Consider the following 24,936-nt stretch of genomic DNA (forward strand, 5'->3'; position numbering starts at 1 on the left):
GATTACATATTTGTTTACAAAAATATAATCTGTGCCTAGAGGAAGCCATGCTAAGTACTGTGGTTGAGAAAGGAAAGAATGTTTCCTTGAGGAAGGTGATGTTTGAGATGACAAATAACCAAAGCTTAGCAGCAGGTGGGGAGAATATCCCAGACAGAAGGAAGGATGCTTGTGTGCAGAGGCCCTCCACAGGAACAAGCAGAGCAGGCTCCATGAACAGAAATGACACCACACTGCCATTACAATAAAATCAAAACGGCTAAGCAAGGCCTGCAAGGCCATCCATGATATGACCTTTGCCTGCCTGTCCAATGTCATTGCCCCCATCCCTTTCTCATGTCTCTCTGACCATGGTGGTCTTGTTTCTGTTCCTGCACTATGCCCAGCTTTTTCCCACCTCTGAGCATCCATATTCTCTATTCCCTCTGCTGAGGATGCCCTTCCTCAGCTCCTTACATGACTAGCTCTCTCTTACCCATTAGATCCTAGCATGCTATCACCTTCTGGAAGAGACCTGCCTGGACCTTTCTATTGTCTAGTGTGGCCTTTTCTGAGCTCTTCATGACCCTGGTATCCAAAGAAAAAAAGCTCTGTTTTCTTTGGAAAAGCTGTCTCAATTTGCCATTATCCCTGATGCTTTTAAAATGTACATGGATGTGAGCTGGAATGTCAGCTCCATGAGAGAAGATGCTTGCTCTGGCTTCCTCCCTGTGGTTAAGTCCCTATCTCCCTGATGCCTGGTACAAAGTGACTCCTGGTGAATATTTGTTGATTAATAGAAATAAAAAGACAACAACACAGAAAGAGGAAAGAAGAAAAGAGATAAACAGAGAAAGGGAGGAAGGAGGCAGAGAATAAGCCAGCTCATCTGGAGTACACAGTACACAGAAGTCACATCAGATGATGCTACAGTGTAGTGTTAGTGGGCGCCAATGCAGCCAAGCGTGGTGTTCAGTGGGCCAGCAGCCCATGCTGGGCAACAGACAGGGTTCACATGGCAGGGAGCAAAAAAACGCAGGGATAGGGACAACTGTAGAGCCGGGAAGCATATTAACTCAGCCTAGCTCCTGTCATGGCACCCTTTAGTGCAAATTAAGTTACAGCCTTTAAAATGGGGTAGACAGGTTGCATGACTGGTCTGCTATAATCGAATCTAAATATTCTTCTCTCTGGTGGTAAATACTCATCTGTAACCTTTTTGTTATGCTGCCTCTCCTTGGTGCCTGCTCTACCATGGTTATTTGCAGGAGGAAATACAACTGGTGGTGGGCTGGGCTGGTTACAAATATGAATTTGGTTATAGGCGAGACACAGGATTAGTTCTAAGGCCTTTCTGAGTGGACATCCTGGGATTAAACAGCTCTGTGGCCTTTTAACATGAGGCTGGGAAGAGAATACATGCTCCTGGGATATAACATCTCCCTAGTTTACTGCCAGGAGGCAGGTACAAGAGAAAAGAGGGAGGGCTAATATTTGCTAAACGCCCTTTTCATGAGACTGATGGCTTTATATTCCTTATTTCTTTGAACTTCTTAAAATCCTATAAGGGAAGTGTTAATTTTCCCTATTTCATGGAGAAGAAATATGTGGGGCAGAGATATAAAGTGGTTTGCCTAAGGTTACAAAGCTAGTTAGTGGGTACTTCATCCCCAGGATCTGTCTGTCTCAAAACCTCTGTTCTAGTACACCATCCTTTTAAAAAAGATTGATGAACAGCATTCTCTTTATTAACTGTTTACCATCTACTAGGCAATTCACATGCATTGTTGTTTCACCCTCCAGTACTTCTACAAGTTAGGTATTATTGCTTTCTGCATTTTGCTAATAGGAAAATTGGGGCTCACAGAATTTAAGCAGCTTGCACAAGGTCACAACTAGGAAGTGATGGAGTTGGGATTTGAACTCAGGCCTGCTTTTTGACAAAATATTGAGTTCTTAATGTTCTCTTCTCTTGCCTTCACTGGTTAAAATGCTGATAAGCAGTCTGAGAGGGTGACAGATCTCATGTTTCCTCATTTATATTCAAGTAGGGAATGACAATTAAAAGCCAAAGTATCTTTACAGGAAGTCAGCAGTTTCCCAGAACTTTGGGACCCCAGTTCCATGCATACATTCAGCATGTGGCATAACAACCTCAGCAGGCATCCAGCACAACTTTAGGGAATTCGTGTCACAGGCTTCCCCAGGACGAGTTTGGATTCTCCTCTTGGACCAAGGCCAGTGGCTAAGATCAGTAAACATGACCTAGAACCTTCTCTAAAACAGGGGTCTGCAAACTTTTCTGAAAGGGATCAGATAGGCAATATTTCAGTCTTTGTGGCCCATGTAGTCTCTATCACAGCTACTCAACTCTGCTGTTGTAGTGGGAGAGCAGCCACTGATAACCCAAAAATGCATGGGCATTGCTGTGTTCCAATAAAGCTTTGTAGACACTAAAATTTGAACTTTCTATCATTTTCACATCTCACAAAATACTCTTTTTCTCTCCATAGAAAACTTCTTAGCCTCTGGGCCTTAAAAAACAGGCAGTGAACCAGATTTGACTGTAGGGTCGTAGTTTGCCAACTCTTGCCCTAGACTTAACCCAGAGTGATTTTCTTCCCAGAGCAGGCTGTTGGCCACATGGCTTAAAAAGAAAATGCTTTTCCTGAGGATGATAGAAATACTTCCGTTGAGATTTATTCATTCATGTTAAACATTGTCCTCTCTTATGAAGAGAAATCTTCTATTTAAGGCAGAAATAGGCTTCAGAAGTAAATCAATGAAACCCCTAACATATTAGCATAGAGTAAGTTCATCAGAGGCAATTCAATTTAATTCGGAACTAGGTTTTGGTCATATCTTATGTGTGAAAGAACCATAGCCTCTGCCATGAAGATGTTCACAATCTGGGCAGGGGCTGGAGGGTGTGAGGTGGGCTGGGGGAAGGAGGAAGCTGACAGGGAGCTGGAGAGTGCATCCTTAGAGAAGCACAGACAAAGGCTGTGGAAAGCCAAAGGAAGGAAAACAACTCCTAACTGAGGGGTGAATTTTGTTTTCATGGACTATGGTATTTGACATCTGTCCAAAGAGTTCACAAGAGAGGGATGCTGATGAGGGAAAAGCTTCCAAGCAAAGGGAATAGGATCCATTAGATATCCAGACAATGATGAAAAAATGGGTGAAGGCCATATGGGCCTAACTTTGAATGCCAGCCAGAGGAGTTATTGATTCCTTAGTTGGCAGACATGTCAGGCCTAGGCAAAGATTTTTGGAGTCATGGTGGTCCTTGGGTAGAATAGAGGGAGTAAAGACCTTGAATACCCAAATAAGAGATGTGGGTAAAGAAGAAATGGAAGGGAGGGAAAGGGAAGAGGGGGTCAGGGATAGGACCAGTGACCACTGACTTTGTTCATTCAGTTTGCCATATTGTCAGCTTACAAGGACTAAAGTCAGATCTAGAAAAGGCATGACAAGAGTCTGACTCTCATAGTGCCTCTCCAGTATCTATGCTTGTTACAGGCATTATTCATCCATCATGGGTCTCTTTTCCACTGAATCTGAACACGGCTCCTTACAATCCTGCTGCAGGCAGTTGCTTTTAAATTTTCAGAGTTGGAGTGCAAAATGACATTGATTTGCATATTCTATATTAGTGCTTCTCACACTTTAGCATGCATATGTATCACCCAAGGTTCTGTTGCAGATCCTGGCTCAGTCCATCCTCAGATAAGCCAAAGAATCTTCACTGCTAAGAGACTCACAGGTCATGCTGATACTACTGGTCAGAGGGCCGCCTTTGAATAGTGAGTCTAGAATAAAAGAATTCTGAGCTAGAGTTATGAGACCTAAATACAAACCTAGATCTGTTCTGACTAGCTGTGTGACCTTCAACAAGTGACCTGGCTTCTCTGACCTTGAAGGGGACAATTTAGGTTAATAATGCAACTCAGTGGAATTGAGGAGATCAAATGAGATCATGTGGAGATGTACTCTGCAATTGATTTGAGAGCTATTAATTTATTCGATGTATTATTGTTAATGATAATATAGCAGTGATGCTGATTAAACACCACTAGCCAACTCTGTTTGCAGGGTCTGAGCCCTGGGATGAGGTTGCAAGGTGACAAGTAGCACTGATAAGGACCTCAGTGACTGATTTTAGTCATTAGTGTCTCAGGGGCAGCCAGCAACCTGCGGTTGATTATTTGGTAAAAATGTAGGCCCATGAAGTCTGGCCTGGAAGGTCTCACTTAGGACCTGCTATACTTAGAATCATCCCTGCAGCTGACAGACATAAGTCCTTAACTACAGGGATTCCAGACATCCAGTGCTTCACTGTCCAGCCTGTCCTGGATGAACACCCCAGGTTCAAGAATAAGCCAGTGCCTGATCAGATTATAAAGTAAGACTCGTAGTCCACTGGGAAGAAGGATGGGGAAGAGAACTCATTGGGGCCACCAAACTGAGCTGGTGGCAGAACAGATCCAGTGTCCTTCTAGTTCCTTCCCTTAGCCAGTTTGTTCCCCCTTTTCCTCTTCAGTCAAAGAATCACCCTCCAAGTAGCTGGGCTCTGCCCCTGCCAAGGCTGAAGCCAGAAAGGATGGTAGGGCCAGGGTTATGGCTCAGCAAATCCTTAGCAACATCAAGCATTTGCTCAACTGGATGTGGTCAGCCTGTTGGTTGCTCAGGTTGATCTCAGAGTGGCCCCAGGGAGTCCATAGCCAGAGTGTGGCTGGGCAAGTGATAGGCAGGATGGAGACGGGGGCCTTGGCCATGCTCCACACATGCTCCCAGAGGGACATCTTCTCAGCATTTGTGAAGGTTGTACATTGACAATGGTGTGCTCAGGCTCTGACAAAGGGACATTAGAGGAAGTGACTTGAAGGCCAATGTCCATCTGCTCTAGATCAGATTGTAAGGTCACTGATGAGGCCACGAGGTGGGGCACCTGTGGGACACAAGAATATATGCCTCCCAGCTACTCAGCTCATTCCCCCCACTGCATGCCCACTTGAGTGTCTTAGAGTACATCCTCCCCTCTGGGTGGGTGGGACAGTCAGAAACAGGATGTGCTTTGCAAGATGAAGGACCCTTCAGAGAGAGGCAGTCCCTCCCAGCAGCCTCACAAAGTGCCACAGCAGAGCAGGTGGAGCCAAGGTTGGGTCTCAGCCTTCTCTCTCCTCACCTTGGTCAGGCACCCATGTGCAGGGGACAATAACCATGCAGCTAGCACAGTGTCCTGCTGGCCCTGATGTTAGAATCTCGCCAAGGATTCAAGAAGACTGATTTTGGGAGGTTGCCAGAGACACCTAAAGAAATCCTTTAAGGACACCACTGGGAAATTAGGCTCAGCCTTAGCTCTATTGATGTTGGAATTCGATTGCCTGGATATTCTAGGGGTACTATGTTCTCAAAGGGGCATGAAGCCAGTCTACCTTCTAAATTGCCTTGCCAGGAAAGCCTGTGCAAAAATCACTCTAATGGAGCCCAGAACACAGACCTTGATTTTAAATGCTACCACAAGGGACTCTGCCAGGCCTGAAGTTTACTGTAATGAGCCCCCTTGGACAGTGCAGGGTCAGATCAGGTGTCAGCAGATGAACATGGCTACCAGGAGCCTCAGCCTCTTCCTGTCTTTCAGCTTCTACAAATCCAACTACGTGCAAAGATTCCACTACTCCCGGCCCGTGCGCAGGGGGACTGTAGACCCGGAGAATGAGTTTGCCGTGAGTATCTTCCCTACCCTTGATCATTCCCTAGGGCTACCTGGAGGAACCAGAGCATGCATCGGCCTGCCTCAGAATGGGAAGAAACTTGATCCAAAGCCAGAGAAAATAAAGCTAACCTCCATGGATACCATGTCGTCCATTCCCCAGTCTCTTCCATTAGGACCTGTGTCCTTAATTTTTGAGCCTTTTTCCCTTTAATGCAGAACCCGGGTCTCATGTCAGAGGCACCTTTTCAACCACAGGGCATTCAGGCATTTCCGGCAGGTAGAAACCCTCAGGCTAAGAAGGGGTGTTGATAAAGTCAAACCTTCCAGCAAACACCAGTAAGAAGCCACAGCAATTTAGTTATCACTGTCCCCCAAGTGCTAGTCTCCTCTGTGTGTGTTTTAAACAAGACTGGAATAAGGAGGTGACTCCAACTTTCTCTTACCTCTTTGCCTTGGACTGTAATTCTTAATATTTTTGGAGCCACTGCCTCTTTGAGAATGTAATAAACACTTGGAACTCTTCCCCCAGAAAACAGACACATTCAATATTACCTAAAAATTCTGTCTGCTAATAAACCTTGGTTAAAATTTACTTGTCCTAAGTCCAGGGAGAGCTTAAACTTTAAGTTGGGAAAGAATTCTTAAGGGTAAGGTAAAAGCATTGCAATATTTATTCTGCTTTCAGGTGGTTGGGAGGCCTGGGGACCTGGCTGGGTTTCTGCCAAGCTTTCTCTGATACCCAGGTTTCGTAAATGTGTTTGTTGCTTTCCTGCCCTTGCCACTCCCTGCCCACGGACAGTCAATGTGGATTGAGAGAACCTCTTTCGTGACTGCATACAAGCTGCCAGGGATCTTGCGCTGGTTTGAGGTGGTGCACATGTCACAGGTGAGTTGGGGGCATTCATGTCAGGGCCACCCCTCCTCTGATGGGCAGGGCACAGCCAGTCTCAGAAGGCCCCTTTTGACTTTAAAAAAGGAACATGTTTTTGTTTGAAGCTGCTGTGTGAGTCCCAGAATTCCCATGCAGGCAGCATTCAGAATAGTGGCTTTCAGATTTTTTTTTCTTTTTAAACATCAGATAACCTTTTTGTTCCCTGCAAATTAAACTTTCCAGAGCCTCCAGTAATAAAATGATGAATGGGGAGCTTCTGTTGGGCGGGTGGGGTGTCGCAGAGGGCCTGGAACACAATCTACTCCATTACCTCCTCATACTTATCACAGTACCCCCTTGGGGGTACCTCTGCAGTATCCCAATATGAACCCATTTTATAGTTGGATAAACTGAGACTCAGAGGGGAGAAATCATTTGGCTAGAATCCAAATGTTTGAACTCCCTTGTGCAGATAACACATATTTTGCTTCTCAGCACAGCTTAGAGTCTCCACGTCCTCAGACAGCTAAAGATCTTGCAGTCCCCAAGATACAGAGGAAGGGTCAGTGTCGTTGTGAGGAAACCTTATAAATGTGGATATATTAAGGATATCTTACTTATTCATTCAGAAAATACTTAATGTGTACCTAACATGTTAGGCACTGTTTTAAGACCTAGAGATTCTGCAATGTAGCTTCCATTCTAGTGGGAAAGACAGACTAAAAAGTCAAAGTAAATATATAATATGACAGATGGTGATAACTGTGATGGGAAAAATTAAAGCAGAAAGGTGATGGATGAGGGATCACTGTTTTAAATAGGGCAATCAGAGAAAGCTTCCCTCTCTAATGGCTGTTGAGGAAAGGCCTGGAGGAAGTGAGGAAGGGGTCCACACTGACATTGAAGAGAGAGACATTCCAGCAGAGGCGACAGCAAGTACAAAGGTCCTGGGGCCAGAATATGCTTGTGTCCAGATCAGAACAAATAAGGGTGAGTAGCAGTCAACTGATACCAGATCACGTAGGACCCTGTAGACCACAGTAAAAACCTTGACTTTCCCACTAAGTGACACAGAGCCATGAGCAGAAGGACTTGCATTTTTTTTGAGACGGAGTTTCGCTCTTGTTACCCAGGCTGGAGTGCAATGGCGCGATCTCGGCTCACCGCAACCTCCGCCTCCTGGGTTCAGGCAATTCTCCTGCCTCAGCCTCCTGAGCAGCTGGGATTACAGGCACGCACCACCATGCCATACTAAAAGCTAATTTTTTGTATCTTTAGTAGAGACGAGGTTTCACCATGTTGACCTGGATGGTCTCGATCTCTTAACCTCGTGATCCACCCGCCTCGGCCTCCCAAAGTGCTGGGATTACAGGCTTGAGCCACCGCGCCCGGCCTGGACTTGCATTTTCAAGCTACTGTGTCAGACAATAGGTAGCATTGAGACCTTTTCACTTCTACCCTTAATGCCCCTCTCTTTTCAGTGAATCCAGCGGCTCAGTAGCTCTTCGGTATCTTTTTTATAGGCATGACCTAGACCTTGGAAAATTATAATAATGATGGTGATAGCAAAAAACATTGTTTTGAGTGTGGGCTCAACTGTTCATATGCATGATCTCATTTCAACCCCTCAACAGCCCTGTGAGGTAGATATTATTATTCTTTTCATTTTACAGATGAGGGAACTGAGATGCAGAGTTGATTAGTACATTGTTCAAGGTTAGTAAAAGAGATAGGGTGTGACTTTAACTTCCCCTGTCAGGCGCCTGGCTTGGACTCTTTATCTTTTTTTCCTTAAGAAAAGAAGAAGCCCACCCAGCACAGCCCAGCCAGTGGTATCCCAGAAAGGAAATCTCTGTGCCCTTACTTCATGTCACATTAAGTTTTAACAACTGCCCCAAGTATTGTGTAAAAAAATTTATAGCAGTATCTCAATTAATTCTCATAGGTCCCTGTGAGGTACATACTGTTATTAGTCCTATTTAGGGATTAAGGAATTAGAATCTTTCCATCAATCCGTAGCCTCTCTCCATTAACCCTGACTGAGCCCTGTTACCTGGTGGTGCTCAGCAAGGCGCCTCTTCTGTAGTCATTCCTGCCAAACTGTAGCAAACTGATAGAGCCCATCACTTACTTCCCATTCCCTCTGCTACTGAGTGTCTTCTCAAAGTGCTTATCTCCTAATAGACTATGTAATTTTCCTGGTTATTTTTAGTATTAAGAAAATATTAACTATGATATTAGACTACAAGCTCCACTAGAATATACATTCCAAGAAGACAGATATTTTGTCTATTTTGTTTTCTGCTATACCTCCCAGTGCTAAGAATAGTCCCTGGCCCAGAATTGATGCTAACTAAAGAATACTTACATAAATTAATCAGTCAACCAATATATAGACACCCATAATGTTTAAACTGGTTGCCTTATTTTATAAACAGCATTTTGAAGTTAGGAAAGAAACAGTCAAGATTTTTGACTTGTTTTTTTCATCCTGATTCCTTCTCATAGAATACATTGGGGAAAGCTTCAAAAAGTTGGCCTGAGTGAATTTATCTTTAATGACCTCTCTCAGGTGAGTTACCAGGAATTTCAGGGTATCTCAGATACAAAAGTCACTCTTCTAAGTGACTTCATTTCCAAAGATTATTTTTGTGTTATACGAATTTGTATCTTATTCTTGGTTATTTCTACTGTAAATTATCATGACTACAGTAATATTTATATAGAGAGGTATTTTCTGATGGGCTTCAAGTATAAGCTCTGCTTATTGGGGTTTCATTTTTTTCTTGTTCTTGGCCCTGAGAAATGTAGTCTTTATAAGGAGCCCTGATCTAGGGATCAGAGATCCAAATTCAGCTTGGTCACTAATGAGCTATCTGTGTTAGATAAGGAGGGTGTATCTCTGGGTCTGAGTTGGGCTGTGGCAAAGTGCAGTAGCAACAGCCCCCTCCTCTACTGCTGTTGAATTACATTTTTAAAAGTTAGAATCAATGTGCAAGCTAAATGACAGACCTCCACCAGCCTGGTTTGACTTGCAGTTCTCCAATTTTTGTCCTGATTCTTCCTGGTTCTTGTCCAGCTGTGTTATTCTGTACATGAGGAAACTGAGGCCCAGCGATGGGACTTGAACTGCCAAAGCAATTTATGGCAGAACTCAGAGGTAACGAAAGCACCTATCCTGTGTAGCTCATAGGATTCCTGGGTAGACTTAAGAAGGTGATATTGTGAAATGGCTTTGAAAAATATGAAATGCCACCTAATTACCAGGGATTGAGATCACTTTCTCTTTCATCTTATGTTTCCCCACCCACCCACACTTTTATATTTTTTCCCAAGCACCCTTGCCTAATAATTCATTTTCCTTTCACAGCAAGCCTGGCAAGGGTTACTATATTGATAAAGAAACTGAGGCTCAGCTTGGGGAAGATACCAGAGGTTTGATGGCTGGCCTTAGTCCCAACAGCCCATTGATGGCAAGTGTGGTGTCAAAGCTTCATTCACATGTTGTGGAGGAAGCCCGCCTTTGGAATCAGAAATACCTGAATTCTCTCTCCAGCTCTGCCCCATGGCTCAGGGACAAGTGGCTTAACCTATTGTTGGGGGAATGAAATGAGCACGGATGTAATATGGCCAGCATGGGCTGGCACGTAGGAGGCAACTGATAAGTGAAGTCATCTTCATTATCATGATCATCACTTTTATTCCTATTATTAGCTTCTGACATCTAGGCCTCCCACTGACTCTTTAACCCCTGTAACTATGCTCTGAAAGTTACATATTTGGTCTATGCCCGTAGGTGAGAAACCAAAGTTACTTTCATTCTCATTCTCTGTTTCTGATGGCTATAATGAGGATGAAGCTTTGGGAATCCAAAAATAGTTTCAAAAGCAAGGAGGAAAGCCAATCAATCGCTCTTTCCATTTTTAATGACTCACCTTAAAGCCTGAGTCTTTCAGATATAACAGGCTATTGTTCAAATGCAGTTGTGGTGCTGGGCTCAGTCCAGGTGGTGGTGATAGATTTTCCTTACAACGTAGTCTAGACCTTGGTCCCTCAGAGCCCCCACAGAGTTGGTCTGTGTACTTGACAGATACTAGACTGTGGGTTCCACCTTGTAGGACTATGGCTGCAGCCAAGCTGGACAGCGTTCCCCTTCAGTTAACATGTGTGTATGTGCATGTGCAGGTGTAGGGTGTATGGGTGTGCCCAGTGTGTGCATGTGTGCATGCATGTGTATGTGTATCTATGTGAGTATGTATATGAATGACAGAGAGACACAGAGAGAGAGAGAGAGAGACTCAGTCTATTCCCAGAGCGTTCTCACTGCGGAGATCAATCATCTTCAAAAACATCCAGATACAGGGTAAGGGAGCGAGGAGGCTGTAATTTCATAGAAATGGTTTAAAAAGATGACCAAGGAGACAATTAGCAACATGGCAGAATAGGAAGCTCTGGCTTTCCCTCCACCCCCAAATGCACCGAATATCTACTCATGGATCAATTCCTTCTGAGAGAAACTCAGAGATGGGTTGAGGGACTTCTACCTATCAGGCACTGAGTAAACTCCACATTGATCCAATATGAAAAGCTGAGTCACACTCAGGCATGGATCCTGCTCTGACACTGTGCCAGAAAATCAAGAAAGAAATTTCTAGTACTCATCTTCTCCCTATGGAGAGGAGGGCTTGTACCTCACATATACCATTCTAATTCTGAGATTCTTCACGGGTTGGCTCTTAAGTTGTTGACTCTGAGACTGCATAGAGTTAAGACACATGCAAGTCTCTTTAGACCACAGAAAAAAATCAGTGGTTTTATATGGGTGCACATGAACTTTCAGGCATTTCATCCCGAGAGCAGTGTTATAAAGGGGCTTTAAAAACTGAAATCCTCTGCTGCTCCCCAGAAGCATTTATGATACTCTCTTCCAGTAGCTACTTGGCAGCCTGACTTCTACATAACTTTCACTGAGGAGCTAAGGGGCAAACAAATATCAACCCACTGGCAGCCTGAGAAGCAGGCTGTCACTTCTCAAACCTTGTCTCCTGGCTCACCCCAGCAATAACTACAGGTTTATTAATCCCTGCTGGGAGGAGTTTGTCAACATCAAGTTTCTCAGCCAAGGGCTGTATCCTCAACACCCTAGCTCTGGGAGCAGAGGGGACTGGTATATGCATGTCTCCAAAGACCACAGGAGAAAAAAAGTAGCAGTTTTGTACAGGCATGAAAGCACTTCCAGGGCTTCATTCCCTGAGAGTGGTGCAGAGAAAGGGCTTAAAAAATTGCAATGCCCTGTTTCTCCCTAGAAAAGGTTTATGCTTGCATTGGGTGTCCCAACTTTTACAGCTATCTCTGAAAGGACTCCATCTAAACCTCTTAGCTCTGGGAACAGAAGGGAGTATGCGTATGCAAGTCTCCTTAGATCACAGAACAAAGAGCTGGTTTTAAATGGGTGCACAAACACTTTTACGGGTTACATCCCCTTGGAACAGCATGAAAATAGGCAGAAATGTATAGCTCCCATTTTCTTTCTGGAAGGGCCACACACTTCTAGTGGCTGCTTAATGACTTGGCATCTAACAAACTTGCATCAGGGAGCCAATAGGGAAAACAAACAATAGCTTTCCAGCAGCCAGAGGTTGGCACTTCACAAGTCTTTCCTCTGTTTCAATCCAGTAATAAATCCAGATCTGTCCATTCTTCCTGTAAGTAATTTGGCCACATACCAAGTGCCACACTAGAGCTCCCACCCAAGGGACTGTCCTCTTAATGACTTAGCTCTGGGAGTCAATGGAGTTTTGCCTTCCTGAGTGGCCCTAGACCACAGCAAAAAGAGGTGGATATACAGTGGGTTCAATTTCAACAACTATATCCCCAGAATCAGAGGGTGCAGCCTGAACCTGAGTGTAGGCACTTGCCACAGATTCTCTCCCAAGCTTAGGTCAGAGAGAGTGAGAGACAATCACCCATGCTCAGCTTCACTGTGAAGATGGAAGGAGCTGGAACACACATCTAACACCCTGACCTTTCAAGCTACATCTAGAGAGTCTAGCCCCTACCTTATCTGTCTCAGGGCACTAACGGAAAGTGGTACATCCTAAACTCTAGGAAGCTACCAAAAACAGAGGCAGCAGTCTGAACAAATAGAGAGATTTGAGAGGATCCCTAACATTTCACACTAGATGGATTGGTCACATCCTTCTTCTACACAAGGCCAGTCTGACAAGACTGGGAGATATAGCTGTCTTATCTAATGCACAGAAACCAACACAGCCACTGAAGGAAAATGAAGAAACAGGACAATTTATTCCAAGTAAAGGAACAAGATAAATCTCCAGAAACTGATATGTGTGGAGGCAAGACATGTGATTTACTCATCAGGAAATCCAAAATAATGTTCATAAAGATGCTCACCAAGTTCAGGAGAGCAATGCAAGAACAAACTGAGAATTCGAATAAAGAGAAAGCATAAAGTGTACCAAACAGAAACCACAGAGCTTAGAAATATTATAACTGAACTGAAAAATGCCATAGCACACTAGATCAAACAGAAGAAAGGATTAGCAAACTTGAAGACAAATCACTGGAAATCACATAACCTGAAGAGCAACAACAATAAGAATGTGAAAGAATGAGGCTGGTATAAGAGACTTATGGGACCATCAAGTGTAACAACATACACATTATTGGGTTACCAGAAGAAGAAGAGGAAGAGAGAGTGAAAGGGACAGAAAGCATATCCAAAGAAATGACAGAAAACTTCCCAAATCTAGGAAAGAAAATAGAAATCTAGATCCAGAAAGCCCAAAGGACAACAAATAAGATAAATCCAAAGGGACCCAAAAGTCTTTCTCAGATAAAGCTGGGTTTATCATCATGAGACTTGCCTTATAAGAAATGCTAAAGGTAGTTATTTAAGTTGAAGGAAGAGGATGCTAGTTTGTAACATGAAGACATACAATAATATAAAACTTACTGTTAAAAAATAAGTATATCTCCAAATCCAAAACATGCTAATACTTTAATCATGGTGGGTAAATTATCTAGTATAAAGATTAAAAGACAAAACAATTATTAAAAAAAAAAACCCTAAAGCTCTAATAGTTTGTTAAAGATACAAATTATTTTTATTGTAAATTATGACATCTGAAACATAAAACATGAAAGGAGAAGGAGTAAAAATCAAGTTTGGGTATGTGCTCAAAGTTAAGTTGTTATCAGCATTAAATAGCCAGATATATGTAGAAGATGTTTTATGTAAGCCTCAGGGTAACTACAAAGCAAAAGCCTATAGTAGATATACGAAAGATAAAAGAAAAGACCCAAAGCACATCACTACAGAAAGCCATCAACCATAAAGGAAGAAAGAAACAGAAAAAAAGATCAAAGGATCTATAAAACAACCAGAAAACAATGAACAGAATGGCATTAGTGAGTCCTTAACCTATCAATAATGACTTTGAATGTAAATGGATTAAATTCAACAATCAAAAGGCATAGAGTGACTGAACCAAAAAAAAAAAAAAAACTAATGATACTGTATTAGTTCATTTTCACACTGCCAATAAAGACATACCTGAGACTGACTTACAGTTCTACGTGGCTGGGGAGGCCTTACAATCATGGCAGAAGGCAAGGAGGAGCAAGTCATATCTTACGTGGATGGCAGCAGGCAAAGAACTTGTGCAGAGAAACTCCTTTTTTTAAAACCATCAAATCTCATGAGACCCATTCACTATCACAAGAACAGCATTGGAAAGGTCTGTCCCCATGATTCAATCATTTCCACCAGGTCCTTCCTACAACATATGGGAATTATGGAAGCTACAAGATGAGATTTGGATGGGGATAGAGAGGCAAACTGTATCAAATATGTTGCCTACAAGAGACTGACCTCACCTTAAAGACACTCATAGACTGAAAGTGAAGGGTTGGAAAAAGATATTCCATGCACATGAAAACTTTTAAAAGGAGAGTAGGAGCATCTATATTTATTTCAGACAGAACAGACTTTAAATGAAAAACTAAAAAAAAAAAAAAAACAAGATCATTATATTGTGACAAAGGGGTCAGTTCATCAAAAGGATATAACAATTGTAAACCCATATACACTCAACATTGGAACACCTAAATATATAAAGTAAACATTGGGAGATCTGAAGGGAGACATACACAGCCACACAATGATAGTAGGGTATTCCAATACCCTTTTCAACTTTTCACACTGGACTGATTATTTAGCCAAAAAAATTTAAGAAAATATTGAATTTGAACTACATTTTAGATCACAATGGACCTCACAGACATACACAGAACAATCCACCCCACAGCAACAGAATACACATTTTTCTGAAGTGCACATGGAACACTCTTCAGTGTAGATCATGTGTTAGACCACAAAACAAGTGTTAGCAAATTTAAGATTTTTATTTAGTTTGTTTCAGTTTAGTTCATGGGTCAGCAAACTATGGCCCATGGACCAAATTTCACGCACAACCTATTTTTCATTTTTATTGGAACAGCCATTCTCACTCATTTACATACTGCCTGTAGGTGCTTTTGCCCTACAATTACAGAGTTGAGTAGTTGCAGCAGACACCATCTGGCCTGCAAATCCTAAAATATTTACTATCTGGCCCTTTTACAGAAACTGTTTGCCGACCTCTACTTTAGGTTTCTACTCCGATCTCATGCTCTTGCCAACTGTACTCTTTGCTGGTTAGCATTTGATGGCACTCCCTTTATATTGCCTTCTAAGAGGTGTTGGAGAGGTGTTCAGTTTAACTTTCCCAACTAAATTCAGTCTACCTTGGAACACTGACCCCTAACCACCAATCTTAGGACCTACTATGTGCCAGGCTGGGTGCCTACATCGCCAACGGCTCTAATCCCTCTGGCCAATCACTCACACACAGTGTCTGCTCAACCAATACTGAAAGGGTTAAATTGTCACGTGTTGCAACCAGATAATAAGGAGAGGAAACCTTCTCTGGGATACACTCGGCATCTGAAGCCTCAGCAAGTACCTGACATTTCCTGCTTCTGCATCCCCAAAGTAATTCCTTTCTTACTAAGCAGAAAGTCAGTCTCTCCCCAGAGAGCAGACAGCCACGAGAGCTCAGTAATTACAAGATCCTGCTACAGCCCCTTAGGGAGCATTGCCTCATTTGAATTCCCACCCCAAGTGAAATCAATACAATAAAATTTGTTTTTAAAGTGACTTAACTAAGGCCTTTTCTTCTTGGTGATGTCATTTTCCACAGACCACAATTAGTCCTCTGGAGAATGCCATAGAAACCATGTCCACAGCCAATGAGAAGATCCTGATGATGATAAACCAGTACCAGAGTGACGAGACCCTCCCCATCAACCCACTCTCCATGCTCCTGAATGGGATTGTGGACCCTGCTGTCATGGGAGGCTTTGCCAAGTACGAGAAGGTGAGGATTTCTGTGCTCAGGGGAGCTCAGGGGGCAGAGCAGTGGAGGGAGGACCCAGGGGACAGATGCAGCTGCATGTCACTTATCCTACTCTGGCTGTCCTTGTTCACAAAGGGACCCTCAGCTTGGTTGGTCCTCATGTTTCTACAACCTCATGTCTTAGCTGAGCTCCTGTCTCCCTCCCACCCTCCTATCCATACCCTGTGCTGGGGCAGGAAGGGGTGGGGGTCACCAGGGCCCCTTATCTCACTGGGCAGATTTGGGTGGCTCTATTAAGGAAAGGCTCTGGGGTGACTGTGAGCCAGACCATAAAAGCACGTGCCAGTTGTATAAACCCATCTCTTCCACAGAGGATTTGAAATGATCTGTACAAATGGAAAGAAATGAAACTCAGAATCTGTGAAAAGACATAAAATCTAGATCATCTCCAAGAGGGGAGCTATAATCTAGTTATCAAGGTCATAAGGTCCCTCCAGAAAGCCCCACACATTTGAGCCACAGATTTTATTTTAGAACTTCCTGGTGTTCATGGCAAAAAGGGAAATAGTATCACTTATATGAGACACATTATCCACTGGAAGGAAAAACACCCATTTCTTAGTAAGGAGACATAGCTTTTCTTGGCATTAAAATAGAATAGAAAGTTCTTACTTGGTTTTCACCTAGCAGACACTGAAGGAAAAATGAACTCATTCTAATAAATCTCTTGATCAATTCATTGATATAAAACTAAGAATGCCACACAGTAGTGTAATTCAGGAAAAATAACTCCAGTCACCTGATCAGTCCTTCCAGCTACCCTCAGACACCGATGCAGTCATCATTGGTAACCCATTGCTCAGCCTTGAGCAGCGATAGGGTGTGTCTGTTTACACATGTGCACACACTAAGGACATGAGCTCAGGAAATGGCTAGGGGCTGCCAGGGTCCCTTGCAATGAGGGAGGCCATGAGGTGAACTGGAACACCCACCTGGTGATAATGCTTACTGAGTTCTTTTCTGCAGAGCAATTTCTCAAACTTGAAGGAGCATCAGAATCCCCTACAGTGCTTCCTGACACACAGGTCCTCATCCCACCCCCAGAGTTTCTGATTCAGGCTGTCTGGGCTGGGGCCAGAGAATTTGCATCTCTAACAAGTTGCAAAGTGCTGCTGCTGCTGCTGGCTCAGAAACCTGACTTTGAGAACAACTTTTCCAGAGTTTGCAGCCCATTCCCACTAGGTGCTGATCTGAGCCTCCAAGCAGAGAAAACAATGTCAATCTCTCCAACCTCTCACTCTTGTTCCATCCAAATGCCTATGACCTCATCCTTGCCCCTCTCAAATTGAATCTTCTCCCAGTGCCAAAGAGATTGGCTGTGAAATGCCAAATGAACAGGAAACACTGAACTCCTGTCTATCCTCCCCAGGCCTTCTTCACTGAAGAGTACATCAGGGACCACCCTGAGGACCAGGACAAGCTGACCCACCTCAAGGACCTGATTGCATGGCAGGTAAAGCAGAGCTGACTGGGGGAGCATCCCATCCTCCTTACTCTCCCCCAACCATGGTTCACTTGCCCTAAGCTAGGCTCTGGCTGAGGCAGCCTTAATTTGCATGACCTCCTGTCCCTTGCTTTTCAGCCCCTTTTCCAAGTCTGTATCACACCTGAGCAGGTACGTCCTGGAACAGAGATTTGGGGCACTGCTCTCTTGGGTGTTGCATGGTGCCAGGCAGCAATGCTATGCTGGATGGTGCTAAGATTACCTTATTTGATGTCGAATTCAGGGGATGGCTTTTCACAGTGGGATGAAAATGAACACCAGGCCCCCACACTCCAAACCAGCACCTTCCCTCGACACCCAGCACAGGCCAATCTGATAATAGAAGACTTGAGCCCCTACTCCCACCTCTCCTCCTTTTAGAGCTGACCCAGTTTATTGCAGATAATGCTCAGATGGATGTCAGGTTTTGAAAATAATCAAGGCCTTTGTGTGGTTGGTTGTGAGTCAAACCACACAAGCTGCTGCTCAGCCCACAGGCTTGGAAGGCAACACCCTGCGGTCTCAGGCTGGCCACTTACCTTCCTCTCCTTCCATTCTCTCCTTGCAGCCCTCTTCCTCCTGTGGGCTCTTTCTTTCCTCCTTTCTGTCTCTCGGTGCATTTGTCTCTGTCTTTCCCTCTCTCTCTTAGAAGCCTGCACTTCTATTCCCTGCCTCTCTGTCTTTTGCCCTCCACCCCCACACATCTTACTCCTCTCTTGGCTTCTCTTCCTCTTCTCTCTCATTCTCCCTCTCCCTGCAGAAGAAACAGTCTGCTAGATCCCTCCCATAGAGGCTTACACAGGGCGAGGCTTCTCCTCCAGCCTTGGAGCAGCCCTCTCCTCAGACAGTCACCCACCCTGGGCTCTTAGCAAACCACTCGGCAGAACACAGGGGTGGGCTCGGAGGGCAGGAGCTGGCGGGAGGCAAGCAGTGGGTGCAGGGGCAGGTGGTGGCAGCTTGCAGCTGCCTGCCCTCCCTCGCTCCCTTCTTGCCAGTCACTGTGCAAAGAAAAGCAAGCTTTTGTGGTTGGGAGTGTTTGTTACTCTAGGGAAATCAGGGAATGAGAAGCATTGGGTGCAGCCTCTGTTCTTAAAATAAGGATTCCTAATTCAGGTCCTTCTCTGCCTCTGCCAATTTATGCAAAGTGAGGCTTTAAAAATGAAACACCAAGCACTGCACAGACGCGCTTTTCCCGAATGCATGTTGTGTGTCTGTCTGGAATTTTCTCTTTCTTTTTACCTTGTGCCACCTGTGATGTCCAAATATTTCCCAGGTCCCCAGCCTTCTCAGGTCATCATGTTCTTTATTCAAATAATGATATTTGCTCCATCAGCACTCCAGACTTGGGAAGCAGGAAGGCTGGGTTTGATTGGTTCCCATCCTCAGATAGTACTGGGAAGCCTCAGGGAAGGCTAACATGTCACACAGATTTGCTTAGTGTTGGTTATCACTCTGAATTCATACCACTGTCCTGGTCCTCTCCACTGGGGACCTCTGCTCATCTGGAAACAGCTTCTCCATGCTGTGTCTGCTGTACCCAAAGAACGAACGTCAGCTTCACAGCACAGCAAATACCAAGCTGTACCTTCTAAGAAAATTCTACTACTGCCTTAGAGCTTATTAGAGGGACATACTAACAAAGCAGGAAGACTTTGAAAGCATGTACTCCGTTAGATGTGACTTTCTGAAAGTCTCTAGCTAGGGGCCTTCAGACACCGCCCCCTAGTGGCCACCTTCTCTTTAGTCCCACCGGCTGCTCCTGAAACCACCTTTACAGAGACCAACCTAACCCCCAAAGGAGGTTGACCAGTCATTTTCCTCCTACCCAGAACCCAGGCACCCTAACTGTGGGCACCTGCCTGCAAAAGATGCAGCCCTGCTCATAGTGAAGGCAGCCTTTTAACATGATTACATGCAGCAGATTAGCTCTTCCCTACCTGTTTCATTCCATTTGTTCTTGCAACTTGTATTTACTGAGTCTCTTTTGTGGCCTAGGCATAGTCTTAGGCAACAGACAGTGATGAACAAAATTGGGCCGGTTCCCTGCCCACTTGGAGCTTAATTCTAGATTGGATCTTGGTTTTGCAAAGCCAAATACACTTTGAATTTACTCAAAACATGAGAAGGTTAGATTTCAAGGGCAGTGAATGTATTTAAACCTCTAGCAACCCAACGAATGCTGAGGCCTTTAAAGTACATTTGGTGTTCAACCTTTTGCAGATTTCAAGATCAATGGCTTGTTAATTTCTCTTCTTTGTAAAGACTCTCTATATATTTTTGGCATAAAAATATGTCTACAGTGTGCTCTTCTTTTAAAGTTTTTGTTGTGAAATATTGTGTATAGAAAAGTACACATGAAAATATATAACCCACTGATTTATCAAAAAACATACACCCATATTACCATCACCCAGATGAAATAGAATTCTGCTAGCTCCCCTAAGCCTATCCTGACTCCTTCTCTAAGAGGAAGCACTATTCTGCTTTTATAGTAACCATTTCCTTGCCTTAACCCAAACACTCATTCTTAAACACTATAGTTTAGATTTGTTTAATTTTGACCTACACATTAAACAAATCACACAATATGCATTCTTTTGAATCTAACTTATTTTGCCCAACATTATGTTTGTGAAAGACATTCATTTTGTTGTATGTAGTTATGTATCATTCATCCATTTTCATTGCTATATAGTAGTCCATACAGCTGACTTATATAACTATACCAAAATGTATTTATTTTTCTACTAATAGACAATTGGGTTTATTTCAGTTTAGGGCTATTACAAGTAATGCTATGCTGAACATCCTTGTGTGTGTCTTTTGGGCACACATATGCAAAATTTTTGTTGGGTATATACCTATGCATTAACTTGCTTGGTCGCAGCATGTAAGGATACTCACCTTTAGTAGATACTGCAGTCTTCTATCACCAAAGGTTAGGTTGTTCTGCCTGTTCTTGAACCTCTTATAAATTGTGTTATACAGTACAGTATATACTATTGAATCTGTAGCTTCTTTTGCTCAGCATAATGCCTTTGAGATTCTTCTAGGTTGTTGCATATACTAGAGGTTTGACTTTTGTTTCTAAGTGTTATCTAGTGTATGTGTATTTAAATTACCAATAACATGTCAATTTATTTATCTACTGTCTTGTTGCTGGACATTTGGGTTGTTTTCAGGTGCTGTGTATTACGAGTAAAGTTGCTGTGAACGTTCATGTTTATCCCTTTTGGTGGACATAAGCACTCAGTTCCCTCAATATATATCTAGTAGTGGAATTGCTGGGCCATGCACTTTTAACCTTACTGGCCACAAGAAGCAGTTTTTCAAAGTGGCTAAATCAATTTCACTCCCACACAACTTCTAAGTCAGTTGATCCACATTCTCACTGACACTTGATACCAGGAGTCTTTTTTAATTCTACTCCTTCTGGTGGATGTGTAATGATATCTCAGTTTAGTTTTAATTTGTATTTCCTTCATGGGCGATGGTGTTCAGCACCTTTTCATATGCTTACTGCTAATTAGATTAGCCTTTTGTGAAATACTTTTTCAAATCTTTTACTTATATTGTTAATTGAGTTGTCTTTTTATTATTGATTTGTTAGAGTTTATTTATATTCTAGATATGCGTATTACAAATATCTTCTGTTAGTTTGGCTTATCTCTTTGCTTTCTTAATGATGTATTTTGATGAACAGCAGTTGTAATTTTGGTCAGGTTTAATTTATCATTTTTTTAAATGATTAGTGCTTTTGTGTCCACTTTAAGAAACCTCTAGCAATCCCAATATAGCGAAGATATTGTCCTATGTTTTATTGCAAGTTTTTATTGTTTTATCTTATACATTTAGGTGTATAATCCATTTTGACAGATGTAAAGTAAGAGGCAGATTATTTTCCCACACAGATTTCTGGTTTCTTCAGCACCATGTGTTGAAAAGACTATTTTTCCGCACTTTGACCCCCTAAATTGACCATATATGTGTTTGTCTATTTCAGGATTTTCTATTCTGATCCACCGGTCTATGTCCATGCTTATGCCAATACCCTGCTGCCTTAAGTCTTGAAACCCAAGTCAGTGTACCCCAACTGTTGCTTTTCTTTGAGTGTGTCTTGCCTCTTCTAAGTCCTTTGTATTTCTCTATAAATTTAAAAATAACTTTGTCAATGTTTACACACTTCTCCAAATCACACTGAGATTTGGATTAATTGTACATTTAATGTTAAATTAAATTGGAGAGAATGGCTATCTTATCACCCATAAACATAGAGTATCTCTCCATTTATATAGTTCTTTAATTTCAGCAAAATTTTGTGGTTTTCACGTATTTTCTTTTATACGTCTTATTAGATCTGCTCTTAGGTATTTGATATTTTCAATTCTATTGTAAATGGTATTGTTTTTAAATTTTATTTTCTGTTTGTCAACTTTTCATAATATGCTCTTCTTATGATCTTTTATAACATTTTTAATTCTTGTAGTTCTGTTGTTTTCAGTCCTAATATTGGTTATTAGTACCTTGTATTTTCTTGATTAGTCTTTTTAGGCATTTATCAGTGTTGTATCATTTCAAAGAAACAAGTTTTGGCTGTGTTGGTACTCTCTGGTGTGAATTTGTTTTCTATTTGTATTCATGTCTACTCTTACCTTCATTATTTCCATTCCTCTTCTCCCTTTGAATTTAATTCGCTGTTCTTTTACTAATATCTTGAGATGGAGACTTAGCTAATTGATTTTCTGTCTTTTCTAATATGTAAAACTAAAGCCATAAACTTATCACCATTTACAACTTTATCTCACTACTTTTATATGTAGTTTTCCCATTAGCATTCATTATTTTATATAAAATCCTTATCTTTTTCATGGATGGAGGATCTTTTTCATTCCTATATATGCATTAAAACTTTTAGAAAAACATGTTCTCCTAGGCCCTCTTTATTCTGTTTCTTCCAAATTCATTCTGTTTTTTCTTTCTTTATTCTTTTCTTCCCTATTTTCTTTCTTCCCTAACTATTGGTCTGGTCTCTGTCCTTGATATTGGGGAGTTTCCTCCAATATCTGGTGATGCTTGGACTTCTCTTCATAGTTAAGAGCAAGGCTAATCGAAAACCTGTGTACATGAGAGAGGGCCTTGGCAACTAGGTAGCATTGCTGTTTGGTAACAGAATGACCCACAGCTGTCTCTCTCTACATGGGATCATTCACATTCTCCAGAGTCAGACCCTTCCAGCTGTTATATAGAAAAATAATCCCAGCTGCTACACTGCTGGCCATTTGAGAATTGGGAAGTGGAGGTCTCATGATCCAAAAGCAGACTTTCTCTTCAGCTCCTTATTTGCACTCTGGCTCCTGATTCTGCCTTCTGTTGTGCCTGATGCCCCTAAGCCCAGAGTTCCTTGTCCTAATTGTTCTAGAGCATTAGTTCCTGCTTCTTGGGAAATTAGGAAAATAAAACATTTGGCTGCAGAGTGAGGCGGTCAGGCAATCTAACTGCTCCTGATACATAACTTTAACCAATTTCTTGGTGTTTGGCCCCTCTCAGCTCACCTGGCTTCTCTGTAGTGCCTGGAGCCTCCAATCTCTGAGGCCCTCCTGGCTTCATGGAGGTAAATTGGCTTCTTCTTATCAGCACCTCCCTCCTCTGCTCTCAAAGGTCAATTATGTCCTCCTGTCTCCTTGCACCTGCACACATTGTGGGGCAGGTTCATGAATGTCTCCAAGTTTCACTGAAGATTTCAGTTTCCCCTTCACCTTGTCGTTTCTGGGAGACCTCCAAGAGAAGTAGGCAGAAATATCTTTATGCCACCATCATGAAAGCAACTTTTCCCCAGGTAATTCATAGTCTACCCTTTACTCCCCTGGTTATGTTTCCCTGAGACCACACAACTAAAGGTCTTAGCTTCTCTTTCTAACAGCACCCACTATGGCTCTTCTATTCTCCCTTAATGTAGCTGCTACTTAGACATTATCCACTGGCCTCCTATGAGGACAAATAAAACTTCAGCCCCCTCATATAAATCCTCCCCTCTTCCCTCATTTTCCTAAGGCTTTTACATCACTTTTCAAAGCTCCCTATTGGTGGGTTAACTTTATGATACTGACACATTTATATCCTTCTTCAGCAGCTCTATAAAGTGTAATTGGCTGCATGAGGTAAGATGAGGCTATGCCTACTCCTCTGTTTTCTCTCCTCTCTTGCCTTCCTCTATCTCCCAGCTTCTAAATTCATCCTTTCACTTCAGTATTGCCAAGAATGTCTTAGGCAAGTTTTCAAATCAATGGAAGATTGATCAAAGATTCCCCTCCTCTGATCCCCACACTCTGCCCCCAAGTAGATTCTTTAAGAGGTCAGTTTTCCCAAGCATGTGGCTTTTCTTGGGGAATGGGAGAGTCCAGCCCTCCTATGAGGCAAGGAAAGCTGGGGGCCTTTCTCCCCTTTCCAGGGCAAACCCCATGTTCGCAACTTTCCCTATTTCCCATGGCTGGGGATCCTGTTTGCAGGTCTTTGAGGACCCTGGGGCCCTTGACAAATTCTTAACAGGCAAACTTGACTGCTGCTGCCTTGATGGACTGGGTGCCAGGCTGAGGCCCACCAGCCAGCCTCTGGCTCATTCTTTACCACTTTCTCTCCAGATCCCCTTCCTGGGAGCTGGGATTAAGATCCATGAGAAAAGGGTGTCAGATAACCTAAGACCCTTCCATGACCGGATGGAGGAATGTTTCAAGAACCTGAAAATGAAGGTGGAGAAGGAATATGGTGTCCGAGAGATGGTATAAATGGTTCCTGTGGCCTGGAGGGGTGGGATTGGGCGGGGTAGGGCAGGGAAGGATGATGAAGGCTGAAGTTGGAAGGAACCCAGCAAAGGACGCTGCTTCCAAAGAGAAGATACTGATGGTCAGCATTGCTGAATCCCATCCAGGGGAACCCTCCTGGACACTTAATCCAGCAAAAAGTAACCCCCAGGCAAACTCTAGTTACAATGGGATTGTGCAAATACCAACTACTCAAGGGACTGTGTAATAATAATGAAAGCTACAATGATGCAGCATCTACCGTGTGCCAGGCCTGATCCACGCACTTGGCATCTACTAGGTCACTTAATCCTCACCACAAGCCTGAGAGGCAGGAATGATTTTTAACCCCCTGTATTTCTTCTGAGGTTCAGAGGGTCAGATAACTTGCCAGAGGCTATGTAGCAAATGAGTGTCAGGCAGAATTTGCCTCTAGCTCTGTTAGTTCAAAGCCAGTGGTTTTGGCAACTGAACTCCTTGGACTAAAGAGGCCATGAACCTGTTGCTTACAGGGTACTTCATCCTCTTAATATGTGGTATTGTAAAATTTCAAGGCTATGCAATTCCTTTAAAACCATCTAGTCCAGCCTTCCCATTTTACAGATGGG

The 24,936-nt window shown here is 43.0% G+C and overlaps 1 protein-coding gene and 1 long non-coding RNA gene across 4 annotated transcripts in view; one reads left to right on the forward strand and one right to left on the reverse strand.

Annotated features, from left to right (window-relative positions):
* The window catches only part of LOC144581335 (uncharacterized), a 63,142-nt gene extending 44,839 nt beyond the window's left edge, over nucleotides 1-18,303 (reverse strand). Inside the window, exon 1 of the long non-coding RNA XR_013531946.1 lies at nucleotides 18,071-18,303. This is a non-coding gene — a long non-coding RNA (uncharacterized LOC144581335). The remainder of the gene's footprint in view (nucleotides 1-18,070) is intronic.
* The window catches only part of DOCK2 (dedicator of cytokinesis 2), a 464,897-nt gene that overhangs the window by 433,343 nt on the left and 6,618 nt on the right, over nucleotides 1-24,936 (forward strand). For 2 of the 3 annotated variants that reach the window (XM_035290348.3, XM_035290349.3), the window contains exons 42-47: nucleotides 4,303-4,384; nucleotides 5,624-5,708; nucleotides 6,498-6,584; nucleotides 15,833-16,009; nucleotides 17,418-17,501; nucleotides 24,170-24,307. In XM_035290348.3, the coding sequence (XP_035146239.1) occupies nucleotides 4,303-4,384; nucleotides 5,624-5,708; nucleotides 6,498-6,584; nucleotides 15,833-16,009; nucleotides 17,418-17,501; nucleotides 24,170-24,307 (653 nt within the window). Of the gene's footprint in view, nucleotides 1-4,302; nucleotides 4,385-5,623; nucleotides 5,709-6,497; nucleotides 6,585-7,390; nucleotides 7,668-15,832; nucleotides 16,010-17,417; nucleotides 17,502-24,169; nucleotides 24,308-24,936 lie in introns of those variants that run through there. The other variant, XM_035290350.3, reaches the window with a different exon arrangement.

The sequence above is a fragment of the Callithrix jacchus genome, chromosome 2, assembly GCF_049354715.1.
Source record: "Callithrix jacchus isolate 240 chromosome 2, calJac240_pri, whole genome shotgun sequence".
In the NCBI taxonomy this organism is placed as follows: domain Eukaryota; kingdom Metazoa; phylum Chordata; class Mammalia; order Primates; family Cebidae; genus Callithrix; species Callithrix jacchus.